The sequence below is a fragment of the Nyctibius grandis genome, chromosome Z (genome assembly GCF_013368605.1).
Source record: "Nyctibius grandis isolate bNycGra1 chromosome Z, bNycGra1.pri, whole genome shotgun sequence".
NCBI lineage: Eukaryota > Metazoa > Chordata > Aves > Nyctibiiformes > Nyctibiidae > Nyctibius > Nyctibius grandis.
In genome coordinates, this window is record NC_090695.1 from 69,743,566 (window position 1) to 69,758,211 (window position 14,646).

General features: G+C 39.4%; 1 protein-coding gene across 1 annotated transcript in view; it reads left to right on the forward strand.

Annotated features, from left to right (window-relative positions):
• CAMK4 (calcium/calmodulin dependent protein kinase IV) overlaps window positions 1-14,646 on the forward strand; it is a 171,320-nt gene that overhangs the window by 74,557 nt on the left and 82,117 nt on the right. Inside the window, exon 2 of the mRNA XM_068423710.1 lies at window positions 877-955. Coding sequence (XP_068279811.1) covers window positions 877-955 — 79 coding nt within the window. The remainder of the gene's footprint in view (window positions 1-876; window positions 956-14,646) is intronic.

The following is a 14,646-nucleotide window of genomic DNA, read 5'->3' on the forward strand; positions in this document are numbered from 1 at the left end:
CACTGGGTTGCTCAGCGGCATCTAAAAGTAAATGTGGTAGAATATAAAGGTATCTGAATTGTTTGTAACCATTATGGTTTTGCCAGAAGTTTTTCCTCTCTTTAGCTAATTAATAGAGTACAGGTCCCTTCCTTGACAGTAACAAGTAGAGCACAGCAAGTAACCGCAGCAGCTGAGCCTGCCTCTGGAGACTGTCTAGCTCAGCCTCCCACTCAGAGAAGCGCTTTCCAACCAGCAGAGCTGTAATTTTATGTTATGAGCACTCAGACTTTAGCACATTCAAGTGAGTACGCCTTGAAGGCAACCAGAAGATGTAAGCCCAGCTCAGTTTTGCTATGAACAAGCCCCACCAGTTTCCACTGAATTAACCAAAAGTGCTGCTCTCTCCATTTGATGCCCAATTTGGCTGTTTGGGCAACTGCACAGGGAGCAGCACAATAACTGTCTTTTCTCTTATTTTCTGTTTCACTCCCCATTACTGCCATCAACAGTTAGTGAAAAAACCCAGTGCAGCTAATTGTTGCAAATGGATTGCCTTAACAAAGACAAGATGTGTTGTCACAGGTTTGGGGCCAGATTACATTCCTTGCTACCCTGAGGAAACTTCCAGGATGTGTCAGGAGCCAGAAGAGGTGTGACCAAGAGGCATCTTGAGCTCTTGCAAGTTCTGTTGGCTGAATAACCTCTGAAGTTCGCTGGTTCAACAGAGAACAGTTTTTACGCTGTTTTTTTTTGTTGTATCTATGGGGGAAAATGAGGTATTTTTGCCCCAAATGGGAAGAGTAGAAAATAGTTTCAGCTAGGCAGCTCTGTTTATTGACATATTCAAAGAGGCATATGTACAACTATTCTTCCTTTTTTTTTTTTTTAATGTAGTGGGGCTACATCCATTGTCTACAGATGCAGGCAGAAAGGGACCCAGAAACCTTACGCCGTCAAAATGTTGAAGAAGACAGTAAGTTGTTTTGTTTTGTTTTGCTTTGCTTTGCTTTGCTTTGGGATATGTTTGGGATTTTCTCTGTTTTTTTTTCAGTACAGTTTTTTTGTGTGGGGGAAATGGGATAGATTAAGGACCCTGCTAAGCTTATATTTTCTGTGACAGAGCTTCTTCTGCTCCTCATCATTAAAACAGTTTTTAGAGGTAATAGTACTCTGTTGGGAATGCCTTATTCTCCGCAAATCTTGCTTGTACCTTCATCTGGTGTTGTCTGTATAGGCTTAGATTTGGGCAAAACTTTTTAGACAAAAATGTCTTTTTCTGTCACTATGGAAAAGAAGCAGGTTCTGAATCATTGAAATGTTCTGTGATTTCATTTTACTTTAATACATTGTTTTGCTCAAAAAATATCATTACATGATTTATCTTTTTCAAAAACTGATTTAAACACCAGTTCGAACTGAAGTAAAATTCAGTATTTCATGGAGGTTTTTTCCCCCCTACAAAATTGCAAGAGAACCAGTTGAGACATCACTTATTTTTAGAGCTCCATATATGTCACACTTCTACCACAGCTATTTTTATGTGTGTTACAAAATAGATGGTGGAAAGCATGAAGAGAAACTAGAGAGGAAAGGCTAGTAACGGATTAAGAGACTTCAAGCAGAAAGAAGGTGTGGGGGATAGGGTAGAGCAGTTCATCTTCCTAAGAGGGGAAGAGAAATTTGAGAGGAAGCAAGCTGTGAGACATGGACATTATTTTTATTCATGAGTGGTTTTGATTCAGTTTATTCCAGTGTTAAATCATCCATTATTCCATAAAGTTCAGGAATGTTCACATGTAGCAACATAATAATGGGTGGGTAGGCGTAAACATGTCTAAATGCTGAATTAACTGGTGGTCTCTGTGCAAGACATAATGAGTAGGTTCCACATGAGTAAAACGTTGGCATTAATTTGTCATCTTTGAAAGCACAGAAATTCAGTGGTGTGTGCTGCTTTTGAGTTTGTGTCTGGTGCACCGGAGGAAGCAGAGAATGTGAAGAGCTTGCATTGCTGCAGCCTACACGCTGTCTTTCCTGTGGAAATGCGGAGGACTTAATTTTTAAGTTTTTATCAGTTCTTTATGCCAATGATTCCCATAATGTTTTAGGCGTATACTTTCTTATAATTCTCATTCTGAAATGCACTAGGAAGAATGATATTACTTAAAAATATTTCTTTGCCTTTTTTTTTTGGCCTTTGTGGAGATTAATTCGTGTTCACTACTACATCGATGTATTTGTGTCTTCTCAGTGCTGCCCAGTGACAGGACGAGGGGCAACAGGAACAAACTGAAACATGAGAAGTTCCATCTAAATATGAGAAAAAACTTCTTTACTTTGAGGGTGATGGAACACTGGAACAGGCTGCCCAGGGAGGGTGTGGAGTCTCCTTCTCTGGAGATATTCAAAACCCGCCTGGACACGACCCTGTGCAACATATTTTTAAGTAAGATCATTCTTCTTCCTAGTGAGTGCAACATGCTCTAGGGGAACCTGCTTTGGACTAGATGATCTCCAGAGGTCCCTTCCAACCCCAAGCACTCTGTGATTCTGTGAAACTATTCAATTTAGACTTTTGGTGGACTTACTGTAGCAGAGATTTTTTTTTTAAGGTGTAGGGAAAATGGCAAGCAAGTAGAATGTAAGAATATGGTTATGTAAGTTGTTTGCACAGCAGCAATAGCTTGGCTTAGTGCAGCCTTGATTATATTAGCAGTGTGGTTAAGCAGTTCATGCAGCTGAGCTGTTCCCAGTATATTTGATACACTTTGGATGTTTTGTTATGAGTACAAGTGGTTCTATTACACAACTGAGCTTATTTGTATAACTGAGAACATGGGAGGTGATACTGTAAGGACGTGCCACTGCTTGTGTCTGTGTGCCATGGGCTACTGTAGCTCCGCACCAATTTGATAGTTATTATCACAGAGACAGACTAACAGTGCTCCCACAGCAGGAGGCCTGATCTTTGCTCAGAGTATCTCAGTGTAAAAATAACCAGGTGTGGGCCAGATCATACACCAAAATGTTGACTGGCTTAAGTTTCCCGTTGGCTTTTTTTTAAACAGTTAGAAAAAACAGATGGCAGTTCAATAGTGGAGGAGAAATGGTGGGAGAACAAGAGGAAGAGCCTGTGACTGTTTGCTTTTGTTGCAGAGTCCCATTTCTTCAATTCCTTTTCTTAAATGCACATAAGGGAGCCCTGAAGAGCACAGGAAATGAGAAGACGACAAAGGAAAATGGCGAAAAAGCAAATACTCTGATTTTTCTGTTCAAACAGACTGACTTTAAACATTGCACTGAACAAGAGTAACTTGCTGAGGAAGAGTGTCTCTAAAAACAGGGTGAGGGACAGGGAGAGGGTGGTCCAGCTTATTCTGGAAGTGGTAACAGGTGATATGTGATTAGGAGTCTGGTGGCTGACTGACAGCTCCAGATTTGTGAATGCTGATCACTACAGTACTGTAATTTGAAGTAAAGCATTAGAAATTATTACTTTTGTCCCATGGGAACAGCTCAGATAAGAAACAAATGATCCTTTTGGATTGAAGTAGTGTGCTAGGAATAGACTTCAAGAAACATAAAATGCCTATCAGTGTTCTTTTCATTTAAATAATAAGATTAATTTTTCACTTTGCCTGAGTAATGCATTCTCATTTAAGAGCAAATAAAATTTCAGGCAAGACATATCAGCCAATTCTGAGAATACCTATTTGTGGCGAGATGTGAGTTCTTAGGAGATTTTGTAATTAATATTTCTTCACCATCTAGCTTAATAAAATAGTATTCTTAGATTATTTGCTCAGTTCTCTTTTTTTTTTTTTTCCCTGCTTGTAAGTTAAGCCAACAAAGAGAAACAGGAGAAAACATGTTTATACAAACCTTTTTTTGTCAATAAAGTAATATTCTGGGAATGTTTTATTTCAATTTAGAGTTTTAAGCATTCTTAACCATTAATTAAAATTTTGTGCAGTTCCAAAAGGAAGAGAAAAATGCTTTTTTGCTGATTCAAAACTACTGAAAACAGAATTCCATGTTTTGTTTTGGTTTTGTCAAATTGAGCCCAAGTTTAGGAGTAGTTTTGAATCCTTAAAGTTACACTTTTGGTGAATAAAATTTAGTTCAAAGAACACTTCTGGTTCTTACTCCTGAAGTGTCTGACTGTCAAACTTAGGAAACTGACAGGTGAATTAGGACCATAAATTCCAAAGCAGCTGAAAGACAACTCTTAGAAGGGCTAAAGAGGTCCAAAGAAAAATTGTTGTATGTATTAGTGGAAAAAAACCTCTCAGATAATGTCTATGAAATTAAATTTGGGATTGTTCTTAACAGATACAGAAAGAAATAAGTTTATAAAACAACATCTATGGGACAGGTGAATAAGCATGCTAAATTATTGCCTTTGATTTGCTTATCCAACCCTTATGCTCCATTCCTGAGCTTAACTGAAATGTAGGATTGTATTATATACTCATTATTTGATTTTTTGCTGTGTGTAGCAGATCTCTTAAATTCCATGCAGGTAATAAATATAAAGGTTTGAATCACATAATTTCTTTCTGGGGAAATCCATTTCATGAAGCAAGAAAGCAAAAGCAGATCACATGGCACTTCAGAAAAACTCATCAGGTGCGCACAGTACAGTGATGTACTTTTACACTTGCAATTGCAAATACGCAGTTGGTTTGCTTTTCACTATGCAGTTTACCTGTGCTTGATGACTCAGTGCTTAAGAAAAATGAAGTGTCTTTAGGATACACTTTACAAATATGATTGTTGCTACTTTTAAGATGAGACTTAAAAATTACGTGAGATTTACAACCAGTCATTCTGGAAGTGTTGTTTTTGCAAACAACATATAGCATGTGGATGATATTGGAAGAATACAGGATTTTTGAAGGGAGCAAACATACTTATGTGCTATTTATGAAATGAAACCTCTCATCTGCAGACCTTTGCCTCCTTTTGGTGTTTTTTTGAGAAAGCTAGGCAGCATATGAACCAGGGCCAGCCTGGAGATTGTCTCATAGTCTTGGCAGGTGAATGCCTTCCAAGAAATTAGATCCACCTCTGCCTTGAATTTCCTACCTGAGTCTGGACAAGTTGCTTTTAAAATAGTGAAGAGAACAGATGGCCTCTGTTCTGTGGTTTCTAAATTAAGATGCCAAGTGCCTGCCTATGTTATAGGTCTACCAAGTGCTACCAACTGCAACTGCAGTAATTTGGGAGCTGCCATTGCAATAGAGCAACATGCTCTGCGGAAAGGAGAACCGGATGCTGATCTGGGTTGGCTGGAGCCTGGGTCTTGGTGCATTCCTAATTCAGCCTGTGCCGTTGGCCAAGGTACTTCTTTTGGTTTCAACTTTCTCATCTGTAAAAAGGAGATACTACTTACTGGTTTTGCTTCCAGCAATGCTTTGAAGGATTGTCAGGTTAATATTCCTAGGTGTTAATTGATAGGTACTGTCCCCTAAGAGTGATTAAGTATTATGAAATATTACGCCTTCTGTGTCTCAGTCAATGAAGCATCCAAGTACAGAGACCGTTTTGGAGAATTCTCATTCTGATTTCAGTTTTTTTCATGTGTGGGCATCCTCCCTTACAGGGTTTGTGATGCTTAACTAATGCTTCCTCAGTACTTTAATTAAAATTAGTATTTATGAAGCAGCATTCTTCTTGCAGACTGGTTAATGTTCAAAATCAGACAAATGTTCAGGCACATGAACTTTTTCTCAGATCAGGAACAGAGCAGCAGTTTTCAAGCAACACATACACTGGAAATAGTTATGCTGGGTTTGGTCGAATTGTACCAATCAGTTAGACAATTTGAGAACAACAAATAGTTTATGTCTGTGGAGCAGAGAGGAGTGTGAGCAAATGTAAAGGTAACAGGCTTCCCTCCTGTATAAGTGGGGTTGGATATCTAGAATTAGGGTGTGAAGAAGATTATAATGGTCTATAAAGGCATATATTAAAAGTCTCAGTTGTGTTCATGTTTGCATATATGTACCTATATATATGTATATATACACACAGACATATATTTTATATACACAGACATACAAACATATATATGCACACACTGTAACATATACATATATATATTAAAACCAGTATATATTCCTAACTATATAGGGAATATAGTTGGCTGGGTTTTTCGTTTTGTGTTGCAGTGAATTGGTGGAAATACGTGGTAATCAAGAGATTAATGCAAATGTTTGGTCTGTTTTCTTGGAGGGGTGCTGCTTTTGGTTGAGCCTTCCCAACTTATTGAGAAGGCAAGTGCCACGAGGCAGGGCGGGGGGACAATGACTTTGTGTCACACTTGGAGATAATCAGAATTAGTATCATGTCTTTTATTGACTTTTGGAGAAAAAGATGTATGTTTAGCCATAAAGTGAGAATTCCCATTTGCTGCCATGTGGCCTTACGGGATTTACAATTTGAGTGCCTCCTGCCTCCATATGCCTTTTTCTCTATAGACTTTATAATGAGACTATATATATCTCTATATATATCTGTTTATCTCCTGTGGTGCAGTAATTGTCAGTACTCTTATCGGACTCACGTCTGAGAGTGATGAAGTTTAGCAGGCATACCTGGTCCACAGAGAAAGTGAGAGCCTGACATGATACTCCAGTTTGTCTGCAGTGCTATGGCAGTATTCTTTTTTCTCCAGATTACAAGTATTTGGAATATATTTACATATATATGTATATTTAAGGTCAATTTTTTCCTCACAAAGTTTGTATTAATTAACACAGTATATTAATGTGTAATGTTCTAATTTTTTCAAATTTTTCAAAAAGGAAAAGGAATGGTGTCACATGTAAGTCTATATGAAAACAGTCAACTGCACATCAGTACTCACCATTAAAAAGATGTATTTTTGTCAACTAGCTCAGACATCCTCTTCTGTTATTCATTCATGCACACACGTACACACACCGCACATGCCATTGCTTGGTAATTATTGGGAAATGATAGTTTCTTAATTACCACTCCATCTGCAGTACTAGCTATTATATATGTAAATTACTTTTTTTCCTGGTTTGCTCGTTTTTAGTCATCCATGTCATCATCTCATTCATGTTCAGTTCACACTGTTATATTTCTTCTGAAAGATGAAAAAAATATTTCAGTCAAAATTATTTTGAATAAAGAAATAAGGCAGTAAGGCTTTGAGTTTTCCACCGCTTATATCCAGTTTTCCCTCATGTATAAAGGCAATCTGGCTTCCGACTCACTACTTGCCAAAACAAAGGGCTTTTAAGTAAAAGTTACGTTCATCAAATGCATAGTGTCTAAAGAAGAACGAAAAAGTTCATTTTACATGAATGCCTTAAAAAAGAAGAGAGAACCGAAAGATTTTTTTTCTTTCTGCAGTAAGATACCAACAGGTTTTTGTTTTAGAAGCTATGAAATCAGACACCAGTTACTGAAAGAGGAAATTTTACTGAAAAATAGCTTTGTAATATGGTATTTTAAGAAAAGAGAGTATGTATTATGTCTCTTTTTCCTTACTCCATTTAATTTATATGTAATTAGCTAACACTCATTTCTGGTGTTCACAGCTTGTTTTTCAGAAATGCAAAGATCAGCTAATAAAAATAGGAAAATATAAAGCTCTACTCATTGTTATGCAGTTCAAGGAAGCTCAGCCTACTGTATACATTGCATTGTTGAGCAAGTAGTTCTGAGAAACTAAATAATATCCCTTAGATGATTAATTCAGTAAAAAAAGAGAAACAAATGACACACTTTTAGCTTTGAATAACTTAACAGAAATTTTTGTGAAATGATCTGAGCCACACATTTTCTTCCACCAACCCATCCATGTGCATTTTGCTCTCTTCGTGCCTGCAGTGATTTGTCTTCTCCATAGCTTTAAGCAAGCCTAGAGGAGCTTTGTGTGTCTAGGGTGCACATAAATGTAGAGGCAAGACAGGGAACAGGAATGAAATGTGTTGCTGTGTAAGGATGTATTTAATGCCTATAGCAAAGATGCAACCCTGCAAAAGGGCTGAGCAGAGGTGCAGAAGTAAGTATTAGGCTATCCTGAGATTATAGTCCTCCTCTTTAGAAACCCTTCGTTATTTACAGCCTGTTAAAGAAATCTGGAGACGTGCCTTTGATGGAGCTGTACTGCAGGGAAGGCAGGGCTTCTGCATAGATGGATGGTCTGTGAGGCTTGTGCTGGAGATCTCTTGAAAGTCTTCTCCCTCTACGTTTCAGGAAGTTGTTGTTTTGAAGAAGCATATGCAGCAGTCCTATCATCACAGTTGTGACAATTACTCATTTTGGAGGAGAGAGATTGAGCTTGTTCTGTGCTGTCGAGCAAAGAAGGGAAAACTGGCTGCATGCACAAAAAATGAAGAGCACAAAAGATAAGAAACCACGGTGTTTTCGCCAACGCTGGCAGTTCAGCTGTTGGAATAAAACAGGAACCATGTACGGCTTAAAATGTAACATCCTGGGTTTATTTCTCTGAAGCCGAGTTCTCCGTAGCCCCTCAGAGAGGCAAATCTAACTGTAAGAAAGAGGATTTATTTTACCAAGAACTCCGTAATTAGCATGTACTCACTTGACAAACTGGTTACACCAGTGTATTTCAAGATAAAATACATCCTCTTTGGCTGAGGTGGTCTCCTTTTGTCCTGTGTCCTTCAAGAGAAACAACGACCACATGTAGGGAGAAATGGAAAAGCAAAGGTGGAAGTTAACACAGCGGCTGTGTAAGCGAAACAACCTGTGGTTTCAGTTACAGAAGCTTCTTTGAGAAATCGTGAAACCAGCATCACTGTCTGGTGTCCATGAGATATGTCACCTGGTCAGGGCATCTCTTAAGACTGGAACTAAGGCTCAGTACCACTTTCTAAGCTGAGTATTGTGATGGTTGATGGCTGTAGGACTAGAGTGTATGGGTGAGGATCATCCCAAATTTTTGCCAAACTAAACTTGCTCTCTGCTTGAATCACTTAAGAAGGGCTTACTTAAGGAAAACAAACGAACAAAAACCCCCCTGAATAAATAAAAAATAATTAATAATATGTTTTCCTGCAAATGTAAAAAAAGCCACCCCACTTTCTTTGTTATTTCTCCCCCTTCATTTTAAGCAGCCTTCAAATACTACTGTTAGTTTCCAACAAGCTATTCCATTATACTTTGCATATATTGAATGAGCAGATGTTTGAAACTCCAGCTGGGCATGTTTTCAGTTTCAGATGTAGTTGAAACCAGCTGGAAGCATTTCCATAAGTAATAAGAGTTGCTTTTATTGTTGAGCACCATGCAACATGGTATGGAATATCCCTGTGGTCAGTGGGTGTCAGCTGTCCCACCTGTGTCCTCTCCCAACTTCTTGTGCACACCCAGCCTGGGGCAGTGTGAGAAGCAGAAAAGCCCCTGATGCTGCATAAGCACTGCTCAGCCATAGCTAAAACATCTCTGTGTTACCAACAATGTTTTCATCACAAATCCAAAACACAGCCCCATACAAGTTACTATGAAGAAAATTAACTCTATCCCAGCCAAAACCAGTACATTGATCATGTGGAATAGTTTGATATCTGTGGTGGAGATTAGAATATTAATGGGAGCCCTGATGCATCAAACCTTCACTGGGTAACAGTGAAGGTTCACATGGATCTGTGAATTGATTCAGAGAAGGATGGGTATACTAGCTTACTGTTTATATGCAATTTCTCAAATTGCAGCAAGCATTGCACTTGGCTAATTGTGTAAGTAGACATAAGGTATTCCAGATCTTTGTCATGCAGCTGAGTACTCCTAAGAAATTTGAGGAGCTTTAAGAAAAAATGTTGTACAGGATGATAGGAAATGTCCTATAGCCTAATAGCTCTCAATTTCTAAAAGACTACTGTTAACGTGGCAATTTATTTATTCAGAGGGATGGTGTGAATGTGAAGCCTTTTACAGAATGCCAGATGTCTAAAACTGGTTACATTACTTAGAATAAAAGCTGGATTAATAAATTTTCACTGAGAAGAGAGGAAATTTTTGGATTTGTAACTATATAGGTGAAAAGCAAGAATGGGCAAGAAAATGGCAAGTACAATTTTCTAAATAATCCTATAAACGCGACTATTTTGAACTAAAAAAAAAACGTACTTACCTTTTGATTTACACATTGTTCTTGTGTCTTAAAAGTGTCCTCCCCCACCCAGCTTTTGGAACAGTAGCAGTGGCAGTAACACACTATAAGTAGTGAATAGCTGAAATGGGCAATTCATGAGTACCTAATAGCCTGAAATTTGTTTGCATAAACCATTCAACAATTATCCAACATATTTGCAGAAATCTGTGTATAAATGAGTCAGGAACCGAAATAACAACCAAATTAGTCAGGTAGTTAGACCACGGCATATAATAAATCCTGTTCTAATGACCATGTAACTTATTTTGGACTCAGACATAAAATGTGTTATTGCAAATGACCAGTGTTGTTCAAGCTCTAAGTGCCTCTGGACCTGTCCTTCACCCTTCGGTGATGCCACCAAGTTAATGTGGGTGAGCAACAGAACCCATTCACAAAGGCTTTTGTGTCTTTGGGGAATATTGACTGCATCTGGTCAGCTTTACCATTGAAATCTTATATTACAAGATGCAGGGCCTGTTAATCATGTATGTCAGCATATGATATACTGTTCTGAAGTCTATACAATCTCATAAATCATCTCTATCCATCTGATGGTTTCCCTGCAAATATACTGTGCTTTTTGAGAAACAGAAGTATTGCTTCTTTGATGGAACGATCTACATTTAACAGATTAACAGTACTATCATATGCAGATAGTGCATTTCTCTTCAATTTTTTAAAAACATATGCTTGTGCAAGCCCAGCAAATCTGTATTTGCAGCCAGCAAGTTTGCTTGTACACACAGACTTTTAGGCACCTGACAGAACAAATGCAAGCACATTGATGTAACCTGCAGTAGTTCTGTGCAAGCGTGTTCAGTCTGAAGAATATGCATCAGCTGAAAGCTATAGCTGCAAATTGGAAGTGTGGGCATGTGCACAGAAAATAGTAGCTGTAATAATGAATAGTCTATTTTATTTGCATTAATAACACAAGTTTATTTATGGAAGCTCAAAATAAAAAATCTCCATAACCTACAGAGTGAAAACTTCTTGCTGAGTTCATGGAAGATACTGCAGGGCTGTGCAATTATTGCTGTGCTTTATTGTATTGTTTGATGTGTTCTTCAGGCACCTCATGTTCAGGTTGAATGGAGATAGAGCCAGAATAGTCTGCCAAGCTTAAAATACAAAAAAGATTATTTTTAACCTTTTTTTTAAGAAAAGATAATGTTAGTCCATTAGGAGTACAAAGGTTGCTCCCATACAAAGAGCAAGCTACTAACCTTGCTGAGAAGGTCAAGCAACTTCCCAGCAAGAACAGCCCCTAAAACACAGGAGGAATTCTTTACTTGAGAAACTCTTTATTCAAAAAAAAGGTCATGCAAAGAATCAAATCACCTGAAGCAGGTGTTAAATAAATGCCCTGGTTGGAACAAAGAGGTATCCTTTCATTCAGAAGGTCAGCTTTTTTTAATTCTGCTTTTACCCACTGTCCACTGACGTGCTGGTTACTGAACTACACCAGAGTAACTCAGAGAGATAGACTGGGTCACATATAAAGCATCTATTTTCATTTTTTCTGAGATTTTGCTATCATACCACTTTTTATATCCCCCAAGATTCTTTAACACTTATGGTGAAGACTGACATCCGTATCTTGTATTGATACATGAACCAGCTCAAATGCATGATTTCAGCAGTACTATCCAGCTTTATACAGGTGAAAAAGCACATTGAGAAGTCTTCTTTAGAATGTTTTAGTCTTAAAGTCTTGATTGAAAGACTTTCTGAGTAGCTATTCTATGTGTGAGCTGGGCAGAAACTGGAATTCCTGTTATCCAGGACATTCTGAAATTAAAAAGCAAAACCTAAAACTGTATAGAAAATATGTACTTTTAATCTTCTTCTTGTGAAGATTTATTTAAATTCAAGCTAATTTCTTTTTTTTCTTGAAACCTTTCAAGAGAACCTGGGTAACCCAGCAGCCCTGTGTGTAGTTGTGACAACTGGGAACAGACCTTTTCCATGACCAGGGAACTGGCAGCCCTGCTTGTGGGTGGTCTGCATCTGTAGAGGTTTTAATGTTTTGGCTTAACTGTGAGAAGAAAAAATAATGGCAAAGTTATAAATGGTAATTAGCAATTGTTGGGGACAGACCTGTTGGAGACCAGCGTAGGGGAAAGGGACCTGGGGGTCCTAGTGGACAGCAGGATGACCATGAGCCAGCAGTGTGCCCTTGTGGCCAAGAAGGCCAATGGCATCCTGGGCTGTATTAGAAGGGGTGTGGTCAGCAGGTCGAGAGAGGTTCTCCTCCCCCTCTACTCTGCCCTGGTGAGGCCGCATCTGGAATATTGTGTCCAGTTCTGGGCCCCTCAGTTCAAGAAGGACAGGGAACTGCTAGAGAGAGTCCAGCGGAGAGCCACGAAGATGATTAAGGGAGTGGAACATCTCCCTTATGAGGAGAGGCTGAGGGAGCTGGGTCTCTTTAGCTTAGAGAAGAGGAGACTGAGGGGTGACCTCATTAATGTTTATAAATATGTAAAGGGCAAGTGTCATGAGGATGGAGCCAGGCTCTTCTCAGTGACATCCCTTGACAGGACAAGGGGCAATGGGTGCAAGCTGGAACACAGGAGGTTCCACTTAAATATGAGGAAAAACTTCTTTACGGTGAGGGTGACCGAACACTGGAACAGGCTGCCCAGAGAGGTTGTGGAGTCTCCTTCTCTGGAGACATTCAAAACCCGCCTGGACGCGTTCCTGTGTGATATGGTCTAGGCAATCCTGCTCCGGCGGGGGGATTGGACTAGATGGTCTTTCGGGGTCCCTTCCAATTCCTAACATTCTGTGATTCTGTGATTCTGTGATAAAATACAGAAAGGGTTAGGCTGCAGAGCAGTTGCTTTAGCTGAGATGAACATAAAAATTGTTTCTTGAAAGCACTTCTAATAGAGTGTGGTGGCAAGCCAGTAATGCTTTGCAGCGTGCTCCCTGTAAATGCAGAGAAGTACATGCTCAGAGCCTGACCTGCTCGTTCGATAAAGCATTCATTGCTCAAATTAGAAGTATTCATGTGAGTCAATAAGTGGGATATTAAATAAGGAGCTGTGCAGAGCTGGGTTGAACAGCCTCCATGAGGTGGGCAGTGCTGTGAGGCTCTTCAAGAGCTGTTTGCATTGGCTCCTTCACGTCACTTGCCTGGACACGGCGTCACCCAATCTGCATGGTGGTTACAACTGGCCAGATGTGCCCCTCCATGTCCACAGCGCCCTGGGCAAGGAGGGCAGCACAGACTGGACTTGCAGGATGAGGAATGTGCTCTGCTTCTTGCTCTCTGCTAAGTTTGAGGGGTCTGTACATCTGTTGGCCACCTGTTTTCAGGATGGCATACCCTATTGCAAGGCAGCAGCTGGATTAATCTGTTTACAGTGACAGTTCATTTTAACTTGTTTCATTTAATCCAGATAGAAGCAACACTCTTACATTTTAGGGGTTTGTAGCATCAATCCACCTCACCATCACAGGGCATGGAAACATGGAAGAATCTCAGCTTTCATTAAAGATTTTTCCAGCCCTTTCCCTTGTCCAAATAGGCTGAAGTTTATAAATCAGAAATAGACTGATTATAGACGTAGCGCTACTTCACTGCATGACCAGTATCAAATTTGAAAGACACAGACACATATCTGTAAAATAGAAAAATGCCTGATTCCAGAGAAGTGGAATAACTGGAGAGACAAAATACTAGGAATAATACAGGAATAATTAACTTTTTAATGTAAATACTTTAATATAAATAAAGAGGTGGATATTTTTATTCACCCACACTTGCAAATGCTGTCCTACCTTCCTGGGCCTTTGTTGTGTGAAATACTCTGTTAACACTGTTAATCCTATGTCTGTCTGTAAACAGGACATACGATTGCAGTTTTGAGTGCACACAGCATGCTACCACTTGTCTAGTGATCTCGGGTAACACCTCAAATACAGATAGATGTTTCAGTTCAGAGCACTGGATTCTTGGACTGACTCTTGCTCCCAAGTTCAGGTTGCTGGATCTTCGCTGCTGCAGGTACTTTATCTAGTTAGATTAAAGCCACCGTGTAGCTTACGTGTGCTACAGTCACAGCTCCTGGTTTGCTTACTAAGGCGAACTGTGGAGCACTGCAAGCCACCGCACAAGGCAGGGCTGTATTGCACCGACAAGCAGATCTTGCAGATTTGCTGCCTTTTAAGCACTTCATGTGGATGTCTCCACAGGTAAGCTGTGGAAGCATATAGTTGTGGGTTTTAATAATTACAGGCCATATAGCAACTTTGTTTTTTTTGGTCTATGGGCAGTGAAATCTTCATGCCTAGGGTCAGTGGTGAAGAACTGATAGATAGATAACCATTTCAGGGTTACCTGGCAAATGACTTCTTAAATTGACGTGGGTGTACCACAGCAGAAGGATGCTTTGTAGGCCTATCACGGCAAATGCCTCTTGATTGCTTGCAATTGAAAGTTTGCAAAAAGAAAATACAGCTCAGTAAAATTGCACCAGTGTTAAAATCACCCAGCCAGT